Source organism: Onychomys torridus, chromosome 10 (genome assembly GCF_903995425.1).
Source record: "Onychomys torridus chromosome 10, mOncTor1.1, whole genome shotgun sequence".
NCBI lineage: Eukaryota > Metazoa > Chordata > Mammalia > Rodentia > Cricetidae > Onychomys > Onychomys torridus.
Genome location: NC_050452.1, coordinates 85,176,828 through 85,196,551, shown reverse-complemented (window position 1 = coordinate 85,196,551; position 19,724 = coordinate 85,176,828). Strand labels below are relative to the sequence as shown.

At 39.5% G+C, this 19,724-nt stretch overlaps 1 protein-coding gene across 1 annotated transcript in view; it reads right to left on the bottom strand.

Annotated features, from left to right (window-relative positions):
* Nucleotides 1-3,109: 3,109 nt before the first annotated feature.
* The window catches only part of Btc (betacellulin), a 40,993-nt gene continuing 24,378 nt past the window's right edge, over nucleotides 3,110-19,724 (bottom strand). Inside the window, exons 3-6 of the mRNA XM_036201685.1 lie at nucleotides 11,182-11,299; nucleotides 7,242-7,388; nucleotides 5,344-5,451; nucleotides 3,110-3,947 (exon numbers count right to left, since the gene is read on the bottom strand). Coding sequence (XP_036057578.1) covers nucleotides 5,346-5,451; nucleotides 7,242-7,388; nucleotides 11,182-11,299 — 371 coding nt within the window. The 3' untranslated portion in view covers nucleotides 3,110-3,947; nucleotides 5,344-5,345. The remainder of the gene's footprint in view (nucleotides 3,948-5,343; nucleotides 5,452-7,241; nucleotides 7,389-11,181; nucleotides 11,300-19,724) is intronic.

The window sequence follows — 19,724 nt, the reverse complement described above, 5'->3', positions numbered from 1 at the left end:
TCCCACATATTTCACTGCAGAAAGGAAATAAACTCTCTCCTCAAGCTCAGAAACATCTCACCTTCCAGTGTATGTGCCACATAGGTGACCTAAAAATGCCCAGGGCAGTGTGGGATAAGGCATGAAACCTTTGGTTGCTTCTCTTCTCTTGTTCTCTCCTGTTGCTGTAACACACAGTTTTCTGGGGACATCTGTAGAACTTGAGAAGGGCTCAAGAAATATTTGAGCTTGCCCAGGATTTGAGACAAAGACTTTTATCTTTGAAAAACAAATTATCAACTAGGTGTAACTTCCTCTAGAACCATTGCTGGGCTCTCTAAGCTATCCAAGTCACCCCCTTTTAGAAGGCATACCTTATGACTCTTAGAGCACCTGTCTTTAGGCTCTTTAGAGCCAGAACCAATGGACTATGCCTATAGTTGTGTGAGTGGGAAGATTAAGGGAACCGGTTCATGTGAATATGGTGGCTGATAAGTTACACAACACATTTTTTTTAACAATCTGGACACCCTGAAATAGCTGCAGTGTAGCTCAGTTCAAACCCAAGTCTCTTGATATAGAAAAATCAGTGCTGCAAGTTTCTGTGGGAAGCTAAGAGTCTGAGAGCCCAGGAGGATGCTGGTCTAAGATTCAGAGTCCCATGGTTGAACAGCCTTGAGTTCTAATGTCCAAGGCAGCAGAAAAGTGTCCATCTCCTGTCTCACAGCAGGGCTCAACTCCACACTTGTTCTCTCCAGGCACATGGCTGAGTGGGTATATCCACCTGTACTTGGGATGGAGCTTCCCACCAACTCCTTTCAGAATCACATGCTAATTTCCTCTGGGAACATGCTCAGAGCCAAGTCCAAAGTAATGCTTTACCAAGTTTTTAGGTATTCCATTATCCAGTGAATTTGACACATATTAAAAGCATCAAATTACACTAAAATTATCAGTGCATAGCTCATTCCCCCACTCAGCTGGGTGTTTCTAAAGAGACCATGCATTGTTCCTCCATGGGGTTTTCACCAGGGTTGCCACAGTCCCAGCAGTTCAGTGGTGCTCGGTCAATGCTCTCTGAGTACACTGTTCCCTCTCCATGCCGACTTGAGTAGCTGGATAGTAAAAATGGAATAGTGTTTCTAAAAATGACCCTCCTCTTACACATTAACACACACTATTTGGAAACGACATTTTGACAGAGGCACCTTTTTGTCATTATGAGACTCTTGTCTGCAATTTCAGGATGCACCTGAATCACTCAGGACCCTAAGGTTGAAGAGACTCAAACAAAACTATCTTAAGCCAAATGAGGACTCTGTTCTGGAGATACTAACGTGTCTCATAGAACTCAGACAGGAATGAACCTAAGTGGTGACAGTGAATCTGGCCAGGACTACAATGGTGCTCACTGACCACTTGCTAGAAGTATCTGTGTGTGTGTGTGTGTGTGTGTGTGTGTGTGTCTCTGTCTCTTTCTCTCTGTCTGCCTATCTATCTATCTATCTATCTATCTATCTATCTATCTATCTATCTATCATCTCTTCTCCCCAGGGGCTTCACTTAATTTCCTGTTTGAATGAGGCAAAGCACAGATGTAAACAATGTTTAAGCGGACATATTTATACTTCTCAAGCCAATGAAAATTGATTTCAAGTTCTCAACTCCCCAGGAATTACTCCGACTGGCCATCCAAATACAGCTGGAAGTAGACTTCAAAGAAAGGGTCAGAAACCTAGACAGATGGTCACAGAGGTGTCCCCATGCTTCCATTTACAAAAGAAAACACATGAGTCAAGTAGACTATTCCTGATGCTTCAATGAATGGTTTCTATAAAGACAAATTTTGAAAAGCAAATGTTTGAATTTATTTCTACTAATAATTCATGGAACAAGTAGAAAATTCTCAAGGAAAAATATGGCTGCTTTGTTTAAAAATAAATTTTATTCCATCATAACCTCAACAGTCTATATAAACAACAGCATAGTATATGCAAAACCAATTACAAAATACACTCTGAAAAGACATGAAAATTCTTAAAATTCTTTCTAGATACCAGAATTTCAAGAGACACCATTAAAAGTTTCAGATAAAAATGAGTTTCTCAGCACTGACTTCTTTAAAGAGATAGCATTGGTCAGGCAACCAGGGAGGGACCAGGAGAGCAGAGACACTTAACAGGATTGGTGGTATTTTTAAATGTTCTAATGGTCATTTATTTCAAGCCTGTTTAGCATCAAAGAAGACTGGAAAGAGAAGGCACACTTGAACCCATGAAAACATTAGAAAATAAAGCACAAATCTGAGTCTGGTTGGATAGTCTTATTTTAAGGATGGCCATTCAGTCACAAGAAAATCCATTTTGAGACATGATAGCACTTTCGCTTAGCCATTATTGGCAGGTAAGCTATTCTTTCATTAGTGAAACCCCAGCCTACTTCCAAACACTGTGCTAAAAGAACATATGGAATTCAGGTTTCTGTTTAAATCTATGGAATCTCTATTGTAAAGTAAAATTTACAAAGATCCTGACAGGCAGGAAGCGCCACAGTCTGAGGACATACTCTCATTGGCTTTTGTAAGTGACCCAGCTAGTCAATATGGAAATTCCATGTTCTGTAGAATACTGACTAAATATAAATTTCATTTTTATACGTAATATATTTTCTACTAAATAGAACACATAGTCAAAGGAATACATGGCAACATAGTTCAAATAATAGATGCTATGGTCAGTATGCCATGGCATCAAAAGTCATCTGAAAGCAACATACATGCACTGGAACGCAGGCTGTGGTCATATATGGCCACATATGGTCAGCCACACCATCACTGATACTAACAGTCTCTTACAGTGCTGTTTATACTTTATTGAGCATAAATACCTATCAAGGGTTTAAAGAACAACAGTCACTTACTCTTTTAGTTGATTTTTTGTTTGTTTGTTTGTTTGTTTTGAGACAGGCACTCTCTGTGTAATTTTGGTGCCTGTCCTGAATCTCACTCTGTAGACTGGCTGGCCTCAAACTCAGAGAGATCCGCCTGGCTCTGCCTCCCAAGTGCTGGGATTAAAGGCGTGCACCACCACCACCACCACCACCACCACCACCACCACCACCACCACCCAGCCAGTCATTAACTTTTCCATCTATATTTATTACTATAATTATGGGACAAATCTATTTGTTTTGAAAAATATAAGAATTTACTCATGCCACTGAGACTTTGTGGAAAAGCAAAACAATAATAATAATAATAATAATAATAATAATAATAATAGTAATCATAGAAGTCAACTTTGCAAAAATCATGATGATGACATCAGCACTGGCCATGACTCAATAGTCTGTGATAATCTGGGAAAACTGCCCTACCACCTTAGAATCATAGCAAAGCACAATCCAGGAAGAAATCTTGGGTTACATTATTACAGGAGCCTAAATTAACAACGATAAGAGCACTAGCTCTGAATCTGGGTCCATCTCAGCTCTGACTCCGTCAGTTCCTCCATCTTTAAGTCTAAGTGAGATTATTTAATTTTTGTATATATGGGAATGAGAACAGAAATATGCTCTCTCACAGACTGTTGGAGGATAAAAGTAAATAATATATTCCAAATTTAGCATACAATAAGTGTGCATTGCTGGTGAGACTTATGATCAATTCTTAAAAATCTAACCTCTTTCCTCCTTCTCTTTTATTTGACTAATAATCCTGGCAACAAAGCTTATCTTGAAATGTCCCTTCTTTTTAATGCTATCTAGCCAGGTCCTCAATTATTAGACCATAATAAAAAATATTACTAAAAACAATAACAAACAACACAAAGTTACAAATAAAAATAAAAAGGTAAATACAATATTTAAACATTCATTTCTGCTAGCTGTTTTCCTGAGACACGTCCTGTCCATCTGCAAATGAGCAAGGTGTTTTGTAGCTCCCCACCAGCGCACAGTAACTTTGTAACCTGTGAGAATGAAGAAAATAAGAGCAGCAACTTTAATAGAAAGTACTATACAATAATTACAACAAGAATAGCTAATCCAGACTGGGCATTTGTGTTTGTAGTCATTAGTGTTATCTTCATAATAAATGAGAAGAACACTGTAATTCCTCATCAAGTGTTACTGCTCGCCATTGGTGACACATGTTTGTGGAAAGGAGTGTCACTGTCACAGAGAGTTGTGGAAGGTGACTGCTTTCTTATGCTGAGGGTGAACAAGGAAACACCATGCCTGTTTGCTCCCAGCCTCTCCTCTAACCTAGAGGAACTGGCCAGGAATTTAGCCAACCCTGTGAACAGTTTAGCAGAAAGAGAGAAATTGTATTTCCTAGAGGTGCCACCAAATGTGGAGCTACCTTCATGTGGTCCAACACACTACTTGAGTTTTAAAATAGTCTTGGTTGGATATCCTGCCATCATAACCCAAACCACCTTCATTTGCTTCTTCTAGTTGTGCTCTGTGAGCCCGGTGCATATTTTCCAAGGGGCTCCTGTTACTGATTACAGGGCTGGGCTCCACTCCATTGTCGATTTGTTTTGGGTTGTGGCTATCCAGTGCCAGGCTTGGGCTGAAGATTTGAAGCAGGGACACTTTGGGGCATTTGTTTATTTTTCCCATTGTTTAGGTTTCAGCAGTGGCTCTTTCTGCCAGAGCAACTGCTCTCTCCTTGAGGGATGTCAGCGAATGTTCACCATGGCCCCACCACGTATAGGGCATTCAATGACTTCTTGCTGCAACCAGAGTCGAGTGTCCTGGTGGTCTTCCTAGACTCTTGGGAGAGTGACCTGGTAGTACTCTTATTAGAGTATCTGCTTGAATAAGCCGAGAGGACCTGTGACCACAGTTGGGATCCTGACTCACAAACACTTCAAGAGTTGAGAACTATGCTTCGTGTATACTAAATTCTCCATCACCGTCATCTTCATCTTCACATTGATATTGTTGCTTTATTTCCTCTCTTGATAATGATATGTCTAAATTATAATACTTCCTTTACTCAAACGTATGGAAGAAAAAATATACAAAATAAGCATAGCAGCTGTGTAGCATTAGAATGCCTATTTCTGCGGTAACACACTCAGGAGAAGGGAAAGAATGAAACTGTCCTTTGAGAATAAAACTGAGATTAATTATTTTGGCATGATCTAACAAAAACTAGTTATTTGCTTCTATTTTCCTGTGTTATTATATCATGATACAGTTATGACAAAACCTTTTGGTTTCATAAAGAAAATGAATTTCTCTTTGGATGTTTGTATACATAACCCAATTCCAATCAATGATTATTAGACATAAATAAACCTCAACACACCATTTACAGTCACTGGGCTTCCCATCTACTATGCTCAGCATACTTACCATTAGGCAATATTGGTCTCTTGAATATCTTCACTTATGGGAGTTTTATCTTTACCCAGAGTTTCCATGTTCTTTTCCTTCCTTTTTTTACGGTTTTTCCGAAGGGGACTTCAAAAATAATATGTTAGACATTAGTCCGAATATCTGAGTCCATGTCAGTATATAAATATTCAGTAAGAGAGCTTGTGACCTTCTTTCTATACTATTCAGCATGTGTAAGTTCCTTTTTATCTTACATCCACTGCCTTCTCTTTTGTTATATTTCTTTTTATAAGTTTAAGTGCTAGCTACCACAGACCATATTAATGTAAGTAGGAAGAATCTCTTACCTGATTATTGAGAGAGCTTAGTAGGCAGAAGACAATTTTCCATGCCAAGTTATTTCACAGGGTACAACAATTAGCTCTACTCAATGAAAGAAGAAGCAATGGGGGCTGGAAGCAGGTATAAGAAACTGGGGGAGTGATAGTAGCCCCCAGAAACATTACTAAAGTTTTAGGCACATTAATGAAGAAATTGATTTAATATTCTAGGCTGTACTCTAGTTTCCTGGACATGTGGTTCAAAATTAATATAAAAAGATCATTTCCCAGCTGTGCCCAACTTATTCTCTGCCCTAAATGTGGCATTAAAAATATTCTTTTCTACCATCAAGTATAAAAACTCAAAACAATCTCCCAATTTAATGGTTAGGATTCCTGTAAATCATCTGGTTTAATACTTGTATTTTACAGAAAATACAATCCAGTTCAGAGATATTAAGAAATTTGTCCAAAGTCTCAAAAATACATAATGGTGCTGGTCAAATTTAGTTTTTGTATTTTGTTTGGGGGTTTGGGTTTTGTGTTTTTGTTTGTTTATTTGTTTTATCTCAAGAACAGGAATTGTGGGGCATCTTGTTTGGGCATAGTTCTCAGTACAGAAGTGGATGCAATGCTTTAGGAAGGGACACTCCTCAAGATGAGAAAATATTAAACTTAATGATAGGTCTCCAAGAGAAGCTGCTTATGGGTTAATAATTGTCCCAACCCATTTTTCTTTCAGAGAAAAAGAAAGATATCTCTGATTTCAAATGCATAATAAAAACTCATGATAATGAAAACAGAGAAATTGCCCATGAACATAAAAGTCATTATTTCAACATGGTCACACAAAAATGTTTCAGTTTGTTTCTATTCTTAACTGTCACTAAATAATTAGGCAGTTTTGGAAAATGAAAAAAAAATATTTAACTTACTAACAAGCACAAAGTATACCTGCCCTCAGGACTAAATGACTGGAACTTTTAGGCCAAAGATATCTGTAGCCGAAAGGTTTCTCCAGTCTTGACCAGCCCCAAGGTCCCACAGCCACTTATAAAATAATCATTCACAGGCTTAATATAAATTACCAATTTTATGGCCTATGGCAGGCTTCTTGCTAGCTAGCTCTTATAACTTAACCAATTTCTATTTATCTATAAGTTGCCATGTGGCTTCATGGCTTACCAGTACTTTTATATCTTGCTTTTCCTACGACGGCTGGTGTCTCTCTCTTGGATTTCCTGCCTGGCTATAACCTAACTCACCATAGCTCAGAGCAGCTTCTTTATTAACCAATCTCAGCAACACATATTCACAGCATACACAAAGACATCCCATAGCAGATATTTACAAATTTTGTTTCAACTTATAATAATTATTCCCAGTAAATAGATAAAAATGGTCTACAATGTGTTTCACTACTAATATAAATTTTATATTAATAAACATATGCCCCAAAAAGTTCACTTCTTTTAAACAAAGCAAAGGGGAAGAGATGGTGGGAAAAAAGAAGAGAAAGAAGAAAGGGGAAGAGAAGAAAAGCAAAATGTAATTTCTCAAGTTTACTTAAAATTGAGTGCAAACAAATACACTTACTGACAGCAGGTGCAGACACAGATGACCAGAATGATGAATACCACCATGACCACAATCAAGCAGATCACCAGGATCTGCCCTCGGTCTTGCTGGAGGTAAAACAAATCTACTCTCTCACACCGTGCCCCGAAGTAGCCTTTCTCACAGCTGTACAAGAAAAAAAAAAAAAAACACTTTCATGAGTCTCTGCTTCTTTTCGGAAGAAATTAGCACTGTTTTCATTGCTTAATGAAGAACACGATTCCTTAAAAAGGGAAAAGAAAAGAAGGCAAGGTCTCCTCCACCGTGTTCCCGAGCAACTGCACCTTGCTCTGCTGAAACCCATCACTGGCAGAATGTTATTAACTTGTCTGATATGAGCAGACCATGTGGCAACCTATTGAAATGCTTTGAAATTTTAATCTTTCAGTTTGTCATAAGGAGATGCTAAAATTCCCTGCACAACATTCGCAATTCATAAAAACTTCAGGACCAGGATGCCAAAGCTGTACAAAGTCTCATTTCATCATAGGGTAAGACATACGTTTCACTGCATCAAAGCACTATCTTAAAATAACATGACTTCATATTGGCTCATGCCTTTAATACCCAGCAGAGGCAGACAGATCTCTGTGAGTTCAAAGCCAGCCTGGTCTACAGAACAAGTTCCAGTCAAGGTTTCACAGAGAAACCCTGTCTCAATAGACCAAACGAACAAATGATTACATAATTTCATATGGTTGAACATGGTGTTGTGTATGAAATACCATGACTCCATGTCCAAAATCAGAAAGTTCTATAAAGATTATTTCCACAGATTCTCCCAACACACACACACTGGGTTCTAATTCTATGACTAGGAAGACCACAGGTCAGGAAACAGTCTTCTATTGCCCTTACATCCACATCTCACACAGCTGTATCACAAGTCCTGTCCCGGGCTGCTCTGTTAGATGGGTGAGTAAGCCTACATTTCCGGGTATGTTCATCACTGCCTCCACTTCCCTCTAGGCAGTGACCTTTGATGCCATGGCCCTCTGAAGGAAATCAACCAGAATTAGTCAGTAATCTCAATGGGACTATGTCTTCGCCCAGTCTCTCATGTGTCTATCAATATAATCTCTTTTTTGTTTTTGTTTTTGTTTTTCGAGACAGGGTTTCTCTCTTTAATAGTCCTGGCTGTCCTGGAACTCACTCTGTAGACCAGGCTGGCCTCTGAGATCTGCCTGCCTCTGCCTCCCAAGCGCTGGGATTAAAGGCATGTGCCACCACCGCCCTGCTCAATATAATCTCAAGATAAACTTCAACTCAGCAGATTTTCCAAGTCTGTGGTTATAGTTAGGGAAACTTTTGACCAAGCTGGGAATTATTCCTGCAAGTCTCCCTGAGCTAATGGCTCTATGATATATGGACTCTACACAGAATTCTAAGTTGTTATAGAACCTTAAAGGACACATAAAAATTGAGTACATTTTAACCAAATTAATCTCTTGCAACACTAGCATCTTTGCATTAATATTTCCCTTTATTCTTCACAGATACATTCAAACACAAAGAAATACTGGCCACCTGCACAGTTATTTAAATATCAAAATGATCAAAGTCTGCACCTTGAAAAGATTTCTGTGCAACCTCATTTCTTTTCAAACCTCAGGATTTAGTGCCAGGCTGTTCCACAGCTGATGCTCAACAAGAATCAAGGCAGATAATTCCCACAACACCAGTAATTTCTCCAGTAAGGAGATCTCAGCTGCCAGCACTGTAGCTGACAAAATGCTTCAAAAGCCAACAGAAATAAACTCAGAAACAGTCTCAGTGGAAAGGTGAACTGTTACATAGAGAAAGGAGAAGCACACCTAAGGATACCACAAGAGGATGGATCTTGGGATAAGTGAGGAAGAACTGCTTCATTCAAGAACACTGGATATCTTCATTCTACAGTCAAAATGGGCTAAAGAGCTAGAGCCATGGCTCACTGGTTAAGAGCACTGGCTCCTCTTCCAGAGGACCCAGGTTCAATTCCCAGCACCCACATGGAAGCTCACAGCCATTTGAATTTCCACTTCCATATAATACACTGCCCTCTTCTGGCCGCTATGGCTCCTAAGTACATGTGGTACACGAATATACATTCAGGTGCGCACTCGCGCACACATAAAATAAAACAAGTAAATATTTAATTTTTTAAAAACCACAGGCTGAGAACCTTGAAATACATTAAAATATCAAAATGCTCTTAAAATTAGGATTGAAAAAGATCACCTTTAATTGGACATGATGGGGAATGTTTTTAAGAGTCTGTAAAGAATATAACTAAATCTTACAAACATGCACACTCTCTTTTACTTAGCTTAACTATTTCTTTAACAAGCCCACTACATGTGACTTGTTTTAAACAGCTGTTTTGCCCATAAATGGCCAGCCATTACACAGTGCTCTTTAGGAATTTTTTTTCCTAACTACAAACTCTGGGTTCAGTAGCTTTAACTGAGTGTCTCAGCAAGCAGAACTTCCTGTAGGTTGTCACCCAATGAAGTCATGCTAGAAGGTCAAGTTTCAACATGGCTAGAGCACCTCTCTTGTCATTTGGCCCTCAGCAAACCAATTGCACATCAGCTGATGATTATTTTCACTAAGGGTCTCCCACATGGAAAGTAAGAGGAGAGGGGAGAGATGCTTGAGCTGCCTTTCATCACCAGCAGGAGTAAGCTCTCCAGGCTAAGAGAGGGATTTGTATACCAAACCCTGAGAAGGAATGCAGGATCCTGCAGGATATTTGCAAACTCACTGAAAACTAAAACAAGGAAGTTAAACCAGGATCTAAGGAGTTTGGGAGGCTGAGGAAGTGGGTATTAACCTCATGGCTAATGGGATCATCCTGACTTGATCTTAGGCAGGCAGATTCCACAATCTGGGTTTCATCTCAGAAGTCAGCACAGTTAAAGAACAATAAATCTGCAGACATGGGAACCAGTTAGAAGAAAATGTACTGGGTCAAGGGGCATTCATCATTTTAAAATTTAGTATATGTCTCCAAGCCAGTAAAAAACTAAGTAAAAATTAAAAACCCAGGTCTACACACACACACACACACACACACACACACACACACACACACACACACACATTTTATTCTACCAATTCTTACCCTACCTCTAAGTATTATCTATGCATATTTCTTTGAAGAATTGAGCTGAGTTAAATTTTTAGGAAATCCATAACCCTTAATATTCAAGCAAAATACACTTGAGAGATATTTATGAGAAATTATATATGTTAGGCAAGCTGTGCAGAACATACATATTCTGTGAACTTGAGGTCAGAATTATGCTTAAGGAATTACTTGATCCTTCTGTGAAGTAAAATCCTAGAATTCTCCTTAAAGGGACATCCCTTTAGAAGAAAATGAATATTAAAAATACACAAAAAATTGAAACTTGGACTCTTGATCTAAATTCTGCCCCTCTCCCAGCTCCCCAGTGGGCTAAGCAGGCCTTGATCATCTCTATTTACAAATATTCTGATTTCCTCACACTTTACTGACACCTGCAGAAGGACCGCATCTAGTTTGGCAGGAATTCCTTCGCATTGACATCAACTACGGAACCGCCTCACACATGCCAAAGAATCTGTTTTCATTTGAACCACCCAGAAGATGATTGGGACTGACGAGATCCTAACACAGACAGAATCGGCTTTTCTTGCACAAGGGAGCAGAGGACAGACATCCGTGATGCGAATTGGTTCTGGGTTCTCACACTCGTATTTCAGAAGGAAAGTCTGCGTCAGTTTCTCCAGAAGTAGATGCCGAGCTGGGACCTAAAAAAAGTGGCTGAAGGCAGGACACGACGGAACTGGGTCCGGACAGATGGTTGGGTTAGCTCAGACTTTCCAATGCTGTCAAGCCCCAGGCAGGCGCATGCTGCACCCCTTTGCTCCTGGGCACAGGGCTTCTACTCACATGCAGGAGGGAGTTTGCTCGTCCGCCACGAAGCGGCATCTCCCATGGATGCAGTAATGCTTGTACTGCTTGGGACACCGTGAGAAGTGGGTCTTTAGTTTCTGTCTAGGGGTTGTGCCTGGAAAAGAGGAAAGAAGTATTAAAATACTAACTCCTCATTTCATTCGTTGATTCACAATATACGCCAGATACATGAAAAAAAAAAAAAAAAAAAAAAAGCCACAAGCCAGCTCTCACCTAGAGCTAAACTTCCATATGCATGGTATAGCCAACAGTCGGCAGGATTGAGACACAGGGAGAGGAGAAGCAGAAGAAAGAGATACAGCAGTCACTGCAGGGACCCATTTCCTACCTGCCAATGATAATAAGTTATGACTTGGTTGTCAGCAATAACCATTGAACACCTTGATATAAACTTAACACAGAACAACTCTGTGGGGTAAACAGAAGAATCTTGAAGACTTTTGGATAATCAATACACTGCAGATTTCTGTGATGCTAAGATGTAATGCAGATCTCTTGAGATCCATGGGAAATGGCTTCTAGGACCTTTACAGATGCTTAACCCCAAGAAATCTGAATTTCTTATATAATGTTGTATAACAACATATCTAATGTGTATACATCCTCAATAAGGTCTAAATTACTTATGGTACCTAATAGAACATGGAAATCAAATAAGTTGTTATGCCGTACTGTTAGTAAATAATAGCTTGCCTCTCTCTCCTATAGACTTGAGCGACCACTGAATGAGTTAGTCCACTGGATGCAGATCTCGTGGGCTCTGAGGAGCTACTCTACAATCTCCAAGGATGCCAGATTGCTTGCTGCTCAGGAGCTGGCTGACCTGGTTTTCGTTGTTGAATCGCTTGACTCCCAGGCCGAACGCTTATGCATGCCGGGTAGTTTGCTCTCATGCACACCAGTTAGTGGGACTCATCAAAGGGACTGAAATTCTCTTAGAAATAACTGCACATCCTGTGAAAGCAAGAATGTGCATTGTGCCAAACTGCTTGATAAGTCAGCTCCCACCAGCAGTGTTTTTAACACTTTAAATGTGGGTACTGAAGCATCAATGAATAAAGTCCCCTCGATGTGTTTTAACTGGCACAACAGCACAAATTGAAAGTAACAGACAGACAGGAAAGCAGCTATAGTAACCATAGAAACCACTGCAGGGTGCTGGAAACAGTGGAAAGAACACTGATTTTGGGGAAAGAGCAGTGTGTGGTTTTTGAACTCTTCACTAGCTGAGTCCAGATATGCTAATTAAACTGTCTGGGCCTCAGTTTCCACATGTATAAAGTGAAGACAATAAAGTCTATCTTAACTGGCTGTTGAGAAATATAAGAAAAGATGTGAAAGTGCCCAGCAGAGTGCCAAAATAAATAAATAAATAAAAAGATTAAGTTCCCAGCTAATAAGCTGATGCTCAATTCTTGAAGACCTTAGCTATTTCAAAAGAAATCTTGTGTAAGTATGGAAAGGGCTTCCTTAATAAAATAAGGATTTTTGGAGAATGTTGCTTTTAGGTGTCAGTTGGCAAACAATTTAACACTGGGGAACCCTAAGAGCAGTAGCACTCAGAGCTAACAGGAGGGGGAACATGGGAGGCAGATGTAGATAAGTGGGAGGACCTTGTCAGGAGCAGCCAGTAATTCAGGGGATGGCATTAGGGAATGTGGGTCTCAGCAGACTGCAGTGACATGTAAAGCAAGAGGGTGACATGTTTGTACAGTGAAGTTAAATGGTACCTGTAAGGAAAAAACTCTGCACAGGGAAGCAGTCTTCCAAACATCAGGTAAGGCAGTGCAGACTACATTAGCATAGGGAGATGCTGGGCACTAGGAGAAAGCCAAGGAATACAGGGGCATGCCAACAAGTGTGATGTGGGCCTGGACCAGGGAATGAAAAGCAAAGAGATACATTCAAGAGGTAGCAAGGCAGAGATCTTTTATGTTCCAGAAGAGATTTCTTGATTTGCAAAGCATCCTAGCCTTTAAGTCTAAGCCATGAGATTTTGTATCTGAAACTTTACTAATTCCTCTCTTTGCTGGGTTCCTTTATATGCATCCAGACTTCCAATAAACAACACATAGAATATCATTCCAAAAGACAAATTAACTAGCAGCTGCTGGATGCAGCAATTTAAGCAGCCTCTGCCCATCCAAGCATCACAAATCCATGCCAGCCAGGCAGTTGCCAGGCCCTGTTTTGATCACTCAGCTTGGCTAGCCAAAGAAGCATGTTTTTAAGTATTCCCAGAGTTATTTAGAGTTAAATCCCTTTCCTTGCCAGCAGGCAGAAAATGCATGGTGATTTCTCTGTGGAACTTTCAGAGCTGAAAAAGAAATAAATCACACATTTGATATTTAACACCAACCAAACAAAACCAAACAAAAACCTGTCTTGCACTGTCTTCGAAATGAGAACATTTGTCAGTAATAGTTACTTCTCATCCAGCATCTGCCTCAGTCACATTGTCGGAAATTGAACTGGGAAGCCATATTCTATCTTGAGGCCTGACAGTAGAGGTGGGTGAGTGGAGCCAGTGGGGAGCTCATTCCACTCTTCTGGTGCCCAGATATTTCTCAAGAAGGAGTTAAAGGAGTTAATCTTATGACAAAAGTACCACCAGTCCCAACTATTATGTTTCTTTCTTGAAAATTGAACGGCATCTTCCTAAAAATGGAACAAGACAACTTCCATGATGTTAGAGGTGAGCGAGCTTTGCTGGTCTTCTCCCTCTCATCTGAACCGGGGTCAATGAGTGCATCCAAACAGGTATTTTTCAGTAAAATGGCATTTCAAAATTTCACAGAGCAACTACACCTGCCAGTTGGCCAGGCTACAAGCATAACCTCAGACTTGGAGGGCTACTACAGTTACTGTCTCAGTCTGTTGTGGGACACTGGCTTCTCAAGATTCTGATGGTCAACTGAGTCAGAAACCATGAGAGCTTTGACAGATGACTGTGTGCAGGGGAAAAAATTGGTTTAAAGACTTTGCAGTAGGGATCGGAAAAAAAAGATGTCTTGCGTGGCTCCTGTGGACCATATGAAGCACTTGCTCTTGTTGGTCGGTTATAAGGCTAGTTAGATTAGATATGACAGATTCCTGTGGGCTAAGCTAGTGGAGAGAAATCTGAAAGGCAACCAAATAATTTAGTTCTGATATGGAATTTTTCCGATTCTGACATATTTACAATATTCATACATAACAGAGTTTTGTAATACAAAGAGTTTTTCTAACAGTTATGACTGAAGCTCTTCAGAATGGACACTGTCTAAGTCAGGGTCTCTATTGCTGCAACAAAACACCAGGACCAAAAAGCAAGTTGGGGAGGAAAGGGTTTATTCAGCATTGCGGTTGTTCATCACTGAAGGAGGTCAGGACAGGAAACTCAAATAGAACAGGATCCCAGTTGCAGAAGCTGATACAGATGCCATGGAGGGGAGTTGCTTACTGGCTTGCTCTCCATGGCTTGCTCAGCCCACCTTCTTATAGAACCCAGGATCAACAGCCCAGGGATGGCTCCACCCACCATGGTCTGGGCCCTCCCCCATTGATCACGAAATGAGAAATTGCCTTACCGCTGGATCTCATAGAGGCATTTCCTCAACTGAGGTTCCTTCCTCTGATGACTCTAGCTTGACAGTTGACACACAAAACCAGCCAGTACAGACACAATAGGTCTATTTTTCATAAAATCTCTACTGACTATCCCAATAGTGCATGTTATGAATGTATTTAATAATTCTGTAAATGGCATGCTACCCATAACTTACCTCAGCAGACTACTAACTCTAAGAGTAACTTATACTATAATTATCCTGACATTTAAACATTGTGTTAAGTGAATTATTTAAGTAACTTGCATGTGTACATAGGTGGGTGCATGCATGACACAGTGTGGGTGACTAAATGCACAGCATGGCATGACATGCCAGGACATGACAAGACAACATGAAGAAGTTGATTATCTCCTACCATGTGGGTTCCAGGAATCAAACCTGGGTCCTCAGGTTTGGGCAGCAAATGCCTTTACCTACTGAGCCATCCCATTGGCCCAATAATGCTTTTTGTAATACTTACTGCAGTGATTATTAGTTCACATTATTTCTAGCCCCTTAGTTACATACATAATGGAACTAACTACAGAAAGATGCTAAGCAATAAAATAGAGCAACTAACTGGGCTCTATGGTTGAAACTGAGGAGAGCTGGGAATCATGGCATGGTATTAAAGCTGGGTTAGACTGTATTTTGACCAAGGTGGCCAGGCTGACCATTACAGAACTGAAGTCTCTGAAGAAAGCTGACCTGCTTTAGTCTACTAAAGGAAAAAATGAGCAAAAGCTTACGTATTAAAGGCTTGGTCACCTGCCCATGACCCTATTGGTGATTGTGGAGCCTTCAGAAAGACAGGTGTAGTGGGAGAGCTTGGCTCACTCAAGGTGTGCCTGAACAGGTGACTGTAGAATGTTAGTTTCTTTCTCTACTGGCTTCCCAAGTGTCATGAAGTGATTGCCTCTGACATACATACCTACCATGAAATGTTGCCTCACCACAGACACCAAAGCAACAAGGTCCGGTGTCCATACAGTGGAACTACCAAAACTGAGAACAAAAATAAATATTTTTCCATAATTAGTTGATTTTCTTGGGTATTTATTGCTATACACCAGGAATGTTGAAGTGTTCTATGTTTGCATACATTCAAAGTTCTTCATGGCTGGAGCAAATGACCAATGGTCAAGAAGAAAATGTGTTTTATTTTGGTTTTAAAGCAAACAAATTATAAAATTCTGAAATCACAGTTTCTATGCTCAGCCTCCTGGCCTCCTACGCAGGGTCTTTCTCATCTCCCTTAGCTTCTAAGACTTATCAACCTCTCAAGGCCCAGGGTGGCCTCCTCTCCCTATACCCATTCCAGGAGTGAGTCCATGAGGTCCTAGTTTCGTGGCAACAATTCCCAGGTTGATGTCCTATCTAAGATGTCTTCACATTATATGAATTGTCCAACTAACCATGCAGTTGGATATCTAAACTGGCATTTTAACTTTTCCTTACTTTCATAAATTATATTCATTCTGACTGTTTATTTAGACCAAATATCTCCACATTACTTAGACTTCTTTGACTCTTATTCTACATCTAATCCATCAGCAAATCCTGTTGGCTGTTTTCAAAATTCATGCAAAATCACCCCATCATGCCCTCCACTGGGCTTCAGTCCCATGTCAGCTCTAGGCTGGAGGGTGTCTCCTTCCTCATGACACCTCACATCTCAGCTATCTAATCTGCAACACACATGCCAGAGAGATGCTCACAAAAATGAACTAATTAACCTGAGTAGTTCTACAAGTCACTCCCACTACTTTCTTGACCTTATCTTTGCCCCTTTTGCTCGTTGTTTATTCCTGTCATCATAGAAGGCCCATTGTATCCTAGATGCTTGTAAGTATGAGTGAATGCACTCCTTACTCATCAGAAAATAACAAACTGAAAATGTAATTCTTAGACACTGAGTTTAATAAAAGTAAAAATAAAAGAATCATTTAGACACAGAAAATTTGTCTCAATATCTTCTAACCTGCTTCTTGGTGATGCTGGCTCCAGACTCAGGTTCTGAAAGCTTAGGTGACTTGCCAGTGTGAGAGCCAGTCATTAAAGGTCTGCTCTTGATATCAGCTATTCTTCCAGAGCCATCTGGACTCCACCTGGTCTTTGCTTTCAGGCAATTTGCCTTTTAAGTAGTTATCTCACATCATCCTCATTTTGATGTCCCCATATGACTTTTGGGTGGTTAATAATAAGCATCCTATAGGTGGTAAGGAGGAAGAGTATAAAAACCAGAGGATCAGGACATTTGCTATATGATTTATCTGCCAGAGATCTCAGAGGCTACATCCATGAAGTATCATCAAAGTGTGAGGTCAAGTCTGTCTAAACATGACCTGACCAAGTATAACATCAATAAACATGCTAACATAGAAGGGGGAAAGTTCAAGAGACTTCAACTCTAAGACAAAGATCTACAAGCAACTAGGAAATGCTGAGAGAAGGATACAGTCTTCCCAGGGAAGACACAACGATTGGTTATCCAGTACCAAACGGTCAACCCTGAAATACACATACAAGTAACTTTGTACAGAGTGAGTAGGTCATACTTTAGTATTTAGTAACATACATATATAGAGAGAACACATATGTGTTATATACATATGCATGTAAGAACAATTAAAGAAAAAGAAGCAATGAATTTTAAAGAGATGGGAGCTGGGGATACATGGAAAGGGTCAGAGAAAGAAGAGGAAAGGGGAAAATGATGTAATTGTATTATAATCTTAAATAATAAAATAAAAAGTGAAGTTTGAAAATGAATATCATACAAACAGAATGAGATTTGATTCCTTTCTCACACTATTCACAATAGTATGTTCAAAATGGATTTGAGATTTAAATGTAAGACATGAAACTTTAACATTTGTATAAGATATCACAAGGGAAAACTTTCTGATGGATATGGCACCAAAAGCCAGGATGAAAGCATGGCCCAGCAAAGGAATCAGCAGAGTCAAGGCACCTATAGGATGGGAGTAAACATTTTCAAATTATATGTGTAATAAGTTACTGATATCTAAAATAAGAAACTCTTAAAGTAGATAGTTAATAATCTAATATTTGAAATGGGACTGTGGAATTAAGTAGGTATTTTTCCAGAGAAGACGTACAAATGGTCAACACACACACACACACACACACACACACACCTGCTTAATACCATGTATCATCAGAGAAATGTAAATCAAAGCCAGGATAAAAGATTGCCTTATTCTTACCAGAATTAGAGGAAGAGAGAAATTATGTGGTGAATTTGCAACCTTATAACATGTTGGTGAGCATGTAATCTTCCAGGCTGGCTATGGAAAAGAGTGGAGGTTCCTCAAACAAAATTTAAATAGAGCAACCACACGATCCAGGATACCCCACTTTTGGATATTAATCCTAAAGAGCTGAAATTAGGAAATCAAAGATATATTTTATTCCATGTCCATTGTAGCATCCCTCACAAGAGTCAAAGGTTGATATAACCCAAGTGTCTTGATAGCTGAATGGACAAAGAAAATACAGCATATATAATGAGGCAATAGTCAGCCATGTACAAGAAGAAAACCCTGGAACACATGGTAACTTGAATTCACCTGGAGAACATCATAAACTAAACAGGACAGTCACTATGTATTAATCCTGTATGATCCCACTTCTCTAAGCTATCTAAATCAGCAAAATTCACAGTAGCAGACAATAGAATTATGGTTACCAGCATCTTGAGGAAGAAAGATATGGGAATTGCTATATTGTAGGCATAAAGTTATTTAAACACAATGAATAAATTCAAAATATCTGTTATATAACATCATACTTTTAATAACAACTATATAACATGCTTCAAATTTTGTTTTCAAAGTAGAACTGTTAAATGTACTTTGACAAAAATAAAATCAGAAAAAATCTTTAGGATTATGGCAGGGAAGATTTTTTAATATTGTCAATCATAAGATCATGGAATAATTTTTCAGAGTGATCATGTTGAAAATGTCATTATTTAATGATATTTGAAACTACACTGAAGAAAAACAATCAACCATATAAAGCTGACCTTGTTATCTTAACAAGGGTAATAAAACCAGGCCCCCATAAGCATGACCTGAGACACCAATGAATATTTAAAGTGGCCTGTAGCTTTTAAATTTTTTTCCTAAAATTAGAAATAATCCTTGTAGAGGACCAGATCACAAAAATCTATGTAGAACCCAAAGCAACTTGGATCAGCCAACAATAGCAAGTGGTGGTCTAAGGACCAAATGTCTACAGCATAAAACCTCTGAGAATATTAATTCAAGCATCTGCAAGATAAAGTATGCAAAAGTCCTTTCCTTCTTCCCCTTTTTAGGGTATGGAATAGAGAAAGCAGAAAAATGTGGAATGCACCAAGAATTCATGAGTCCAAACTAACACATCACACAATGGAGTCTGGAGCACCATGAATTGGTGACATCAGGTGAAATTGTTAATCTTGATTGTTGACTTGACAGCACTCAGAATCACCTAGGAAACACACCTATGGGCATGTCTAAGAGGATGCTCTCAGAGAGAGTTAACTAAGGTGGGAAGACCCATCTTGAATGTGCACAGCAGCTTTGGTTGAGCTTGTACTGTGCTGTATCTGCACAAATATAAAGGAGAAACATAGAGGGCTCCAATGTTTACCTCACAATACTTCTTGACTGTGTATATGATGTGACCAGCTGCCTCAGGCTCCCAGGACCACAGCCAGAGCCATGCTAAATTGTACCCTCAAACCAGGAGCCAAAATAAATTCTTCCTTCCTGGAGCTGTTTTGATCAAGGATTTTGTCACAGCATCCAGAAAAGTAACTAAGACCCTAAGTATATGGTGGCTAAGCATGGAGGCACTAAAATCCAGGAGACTGGAGTTTAAATCACAGAATTGCAATTTACAGGCTTATGACCTTCA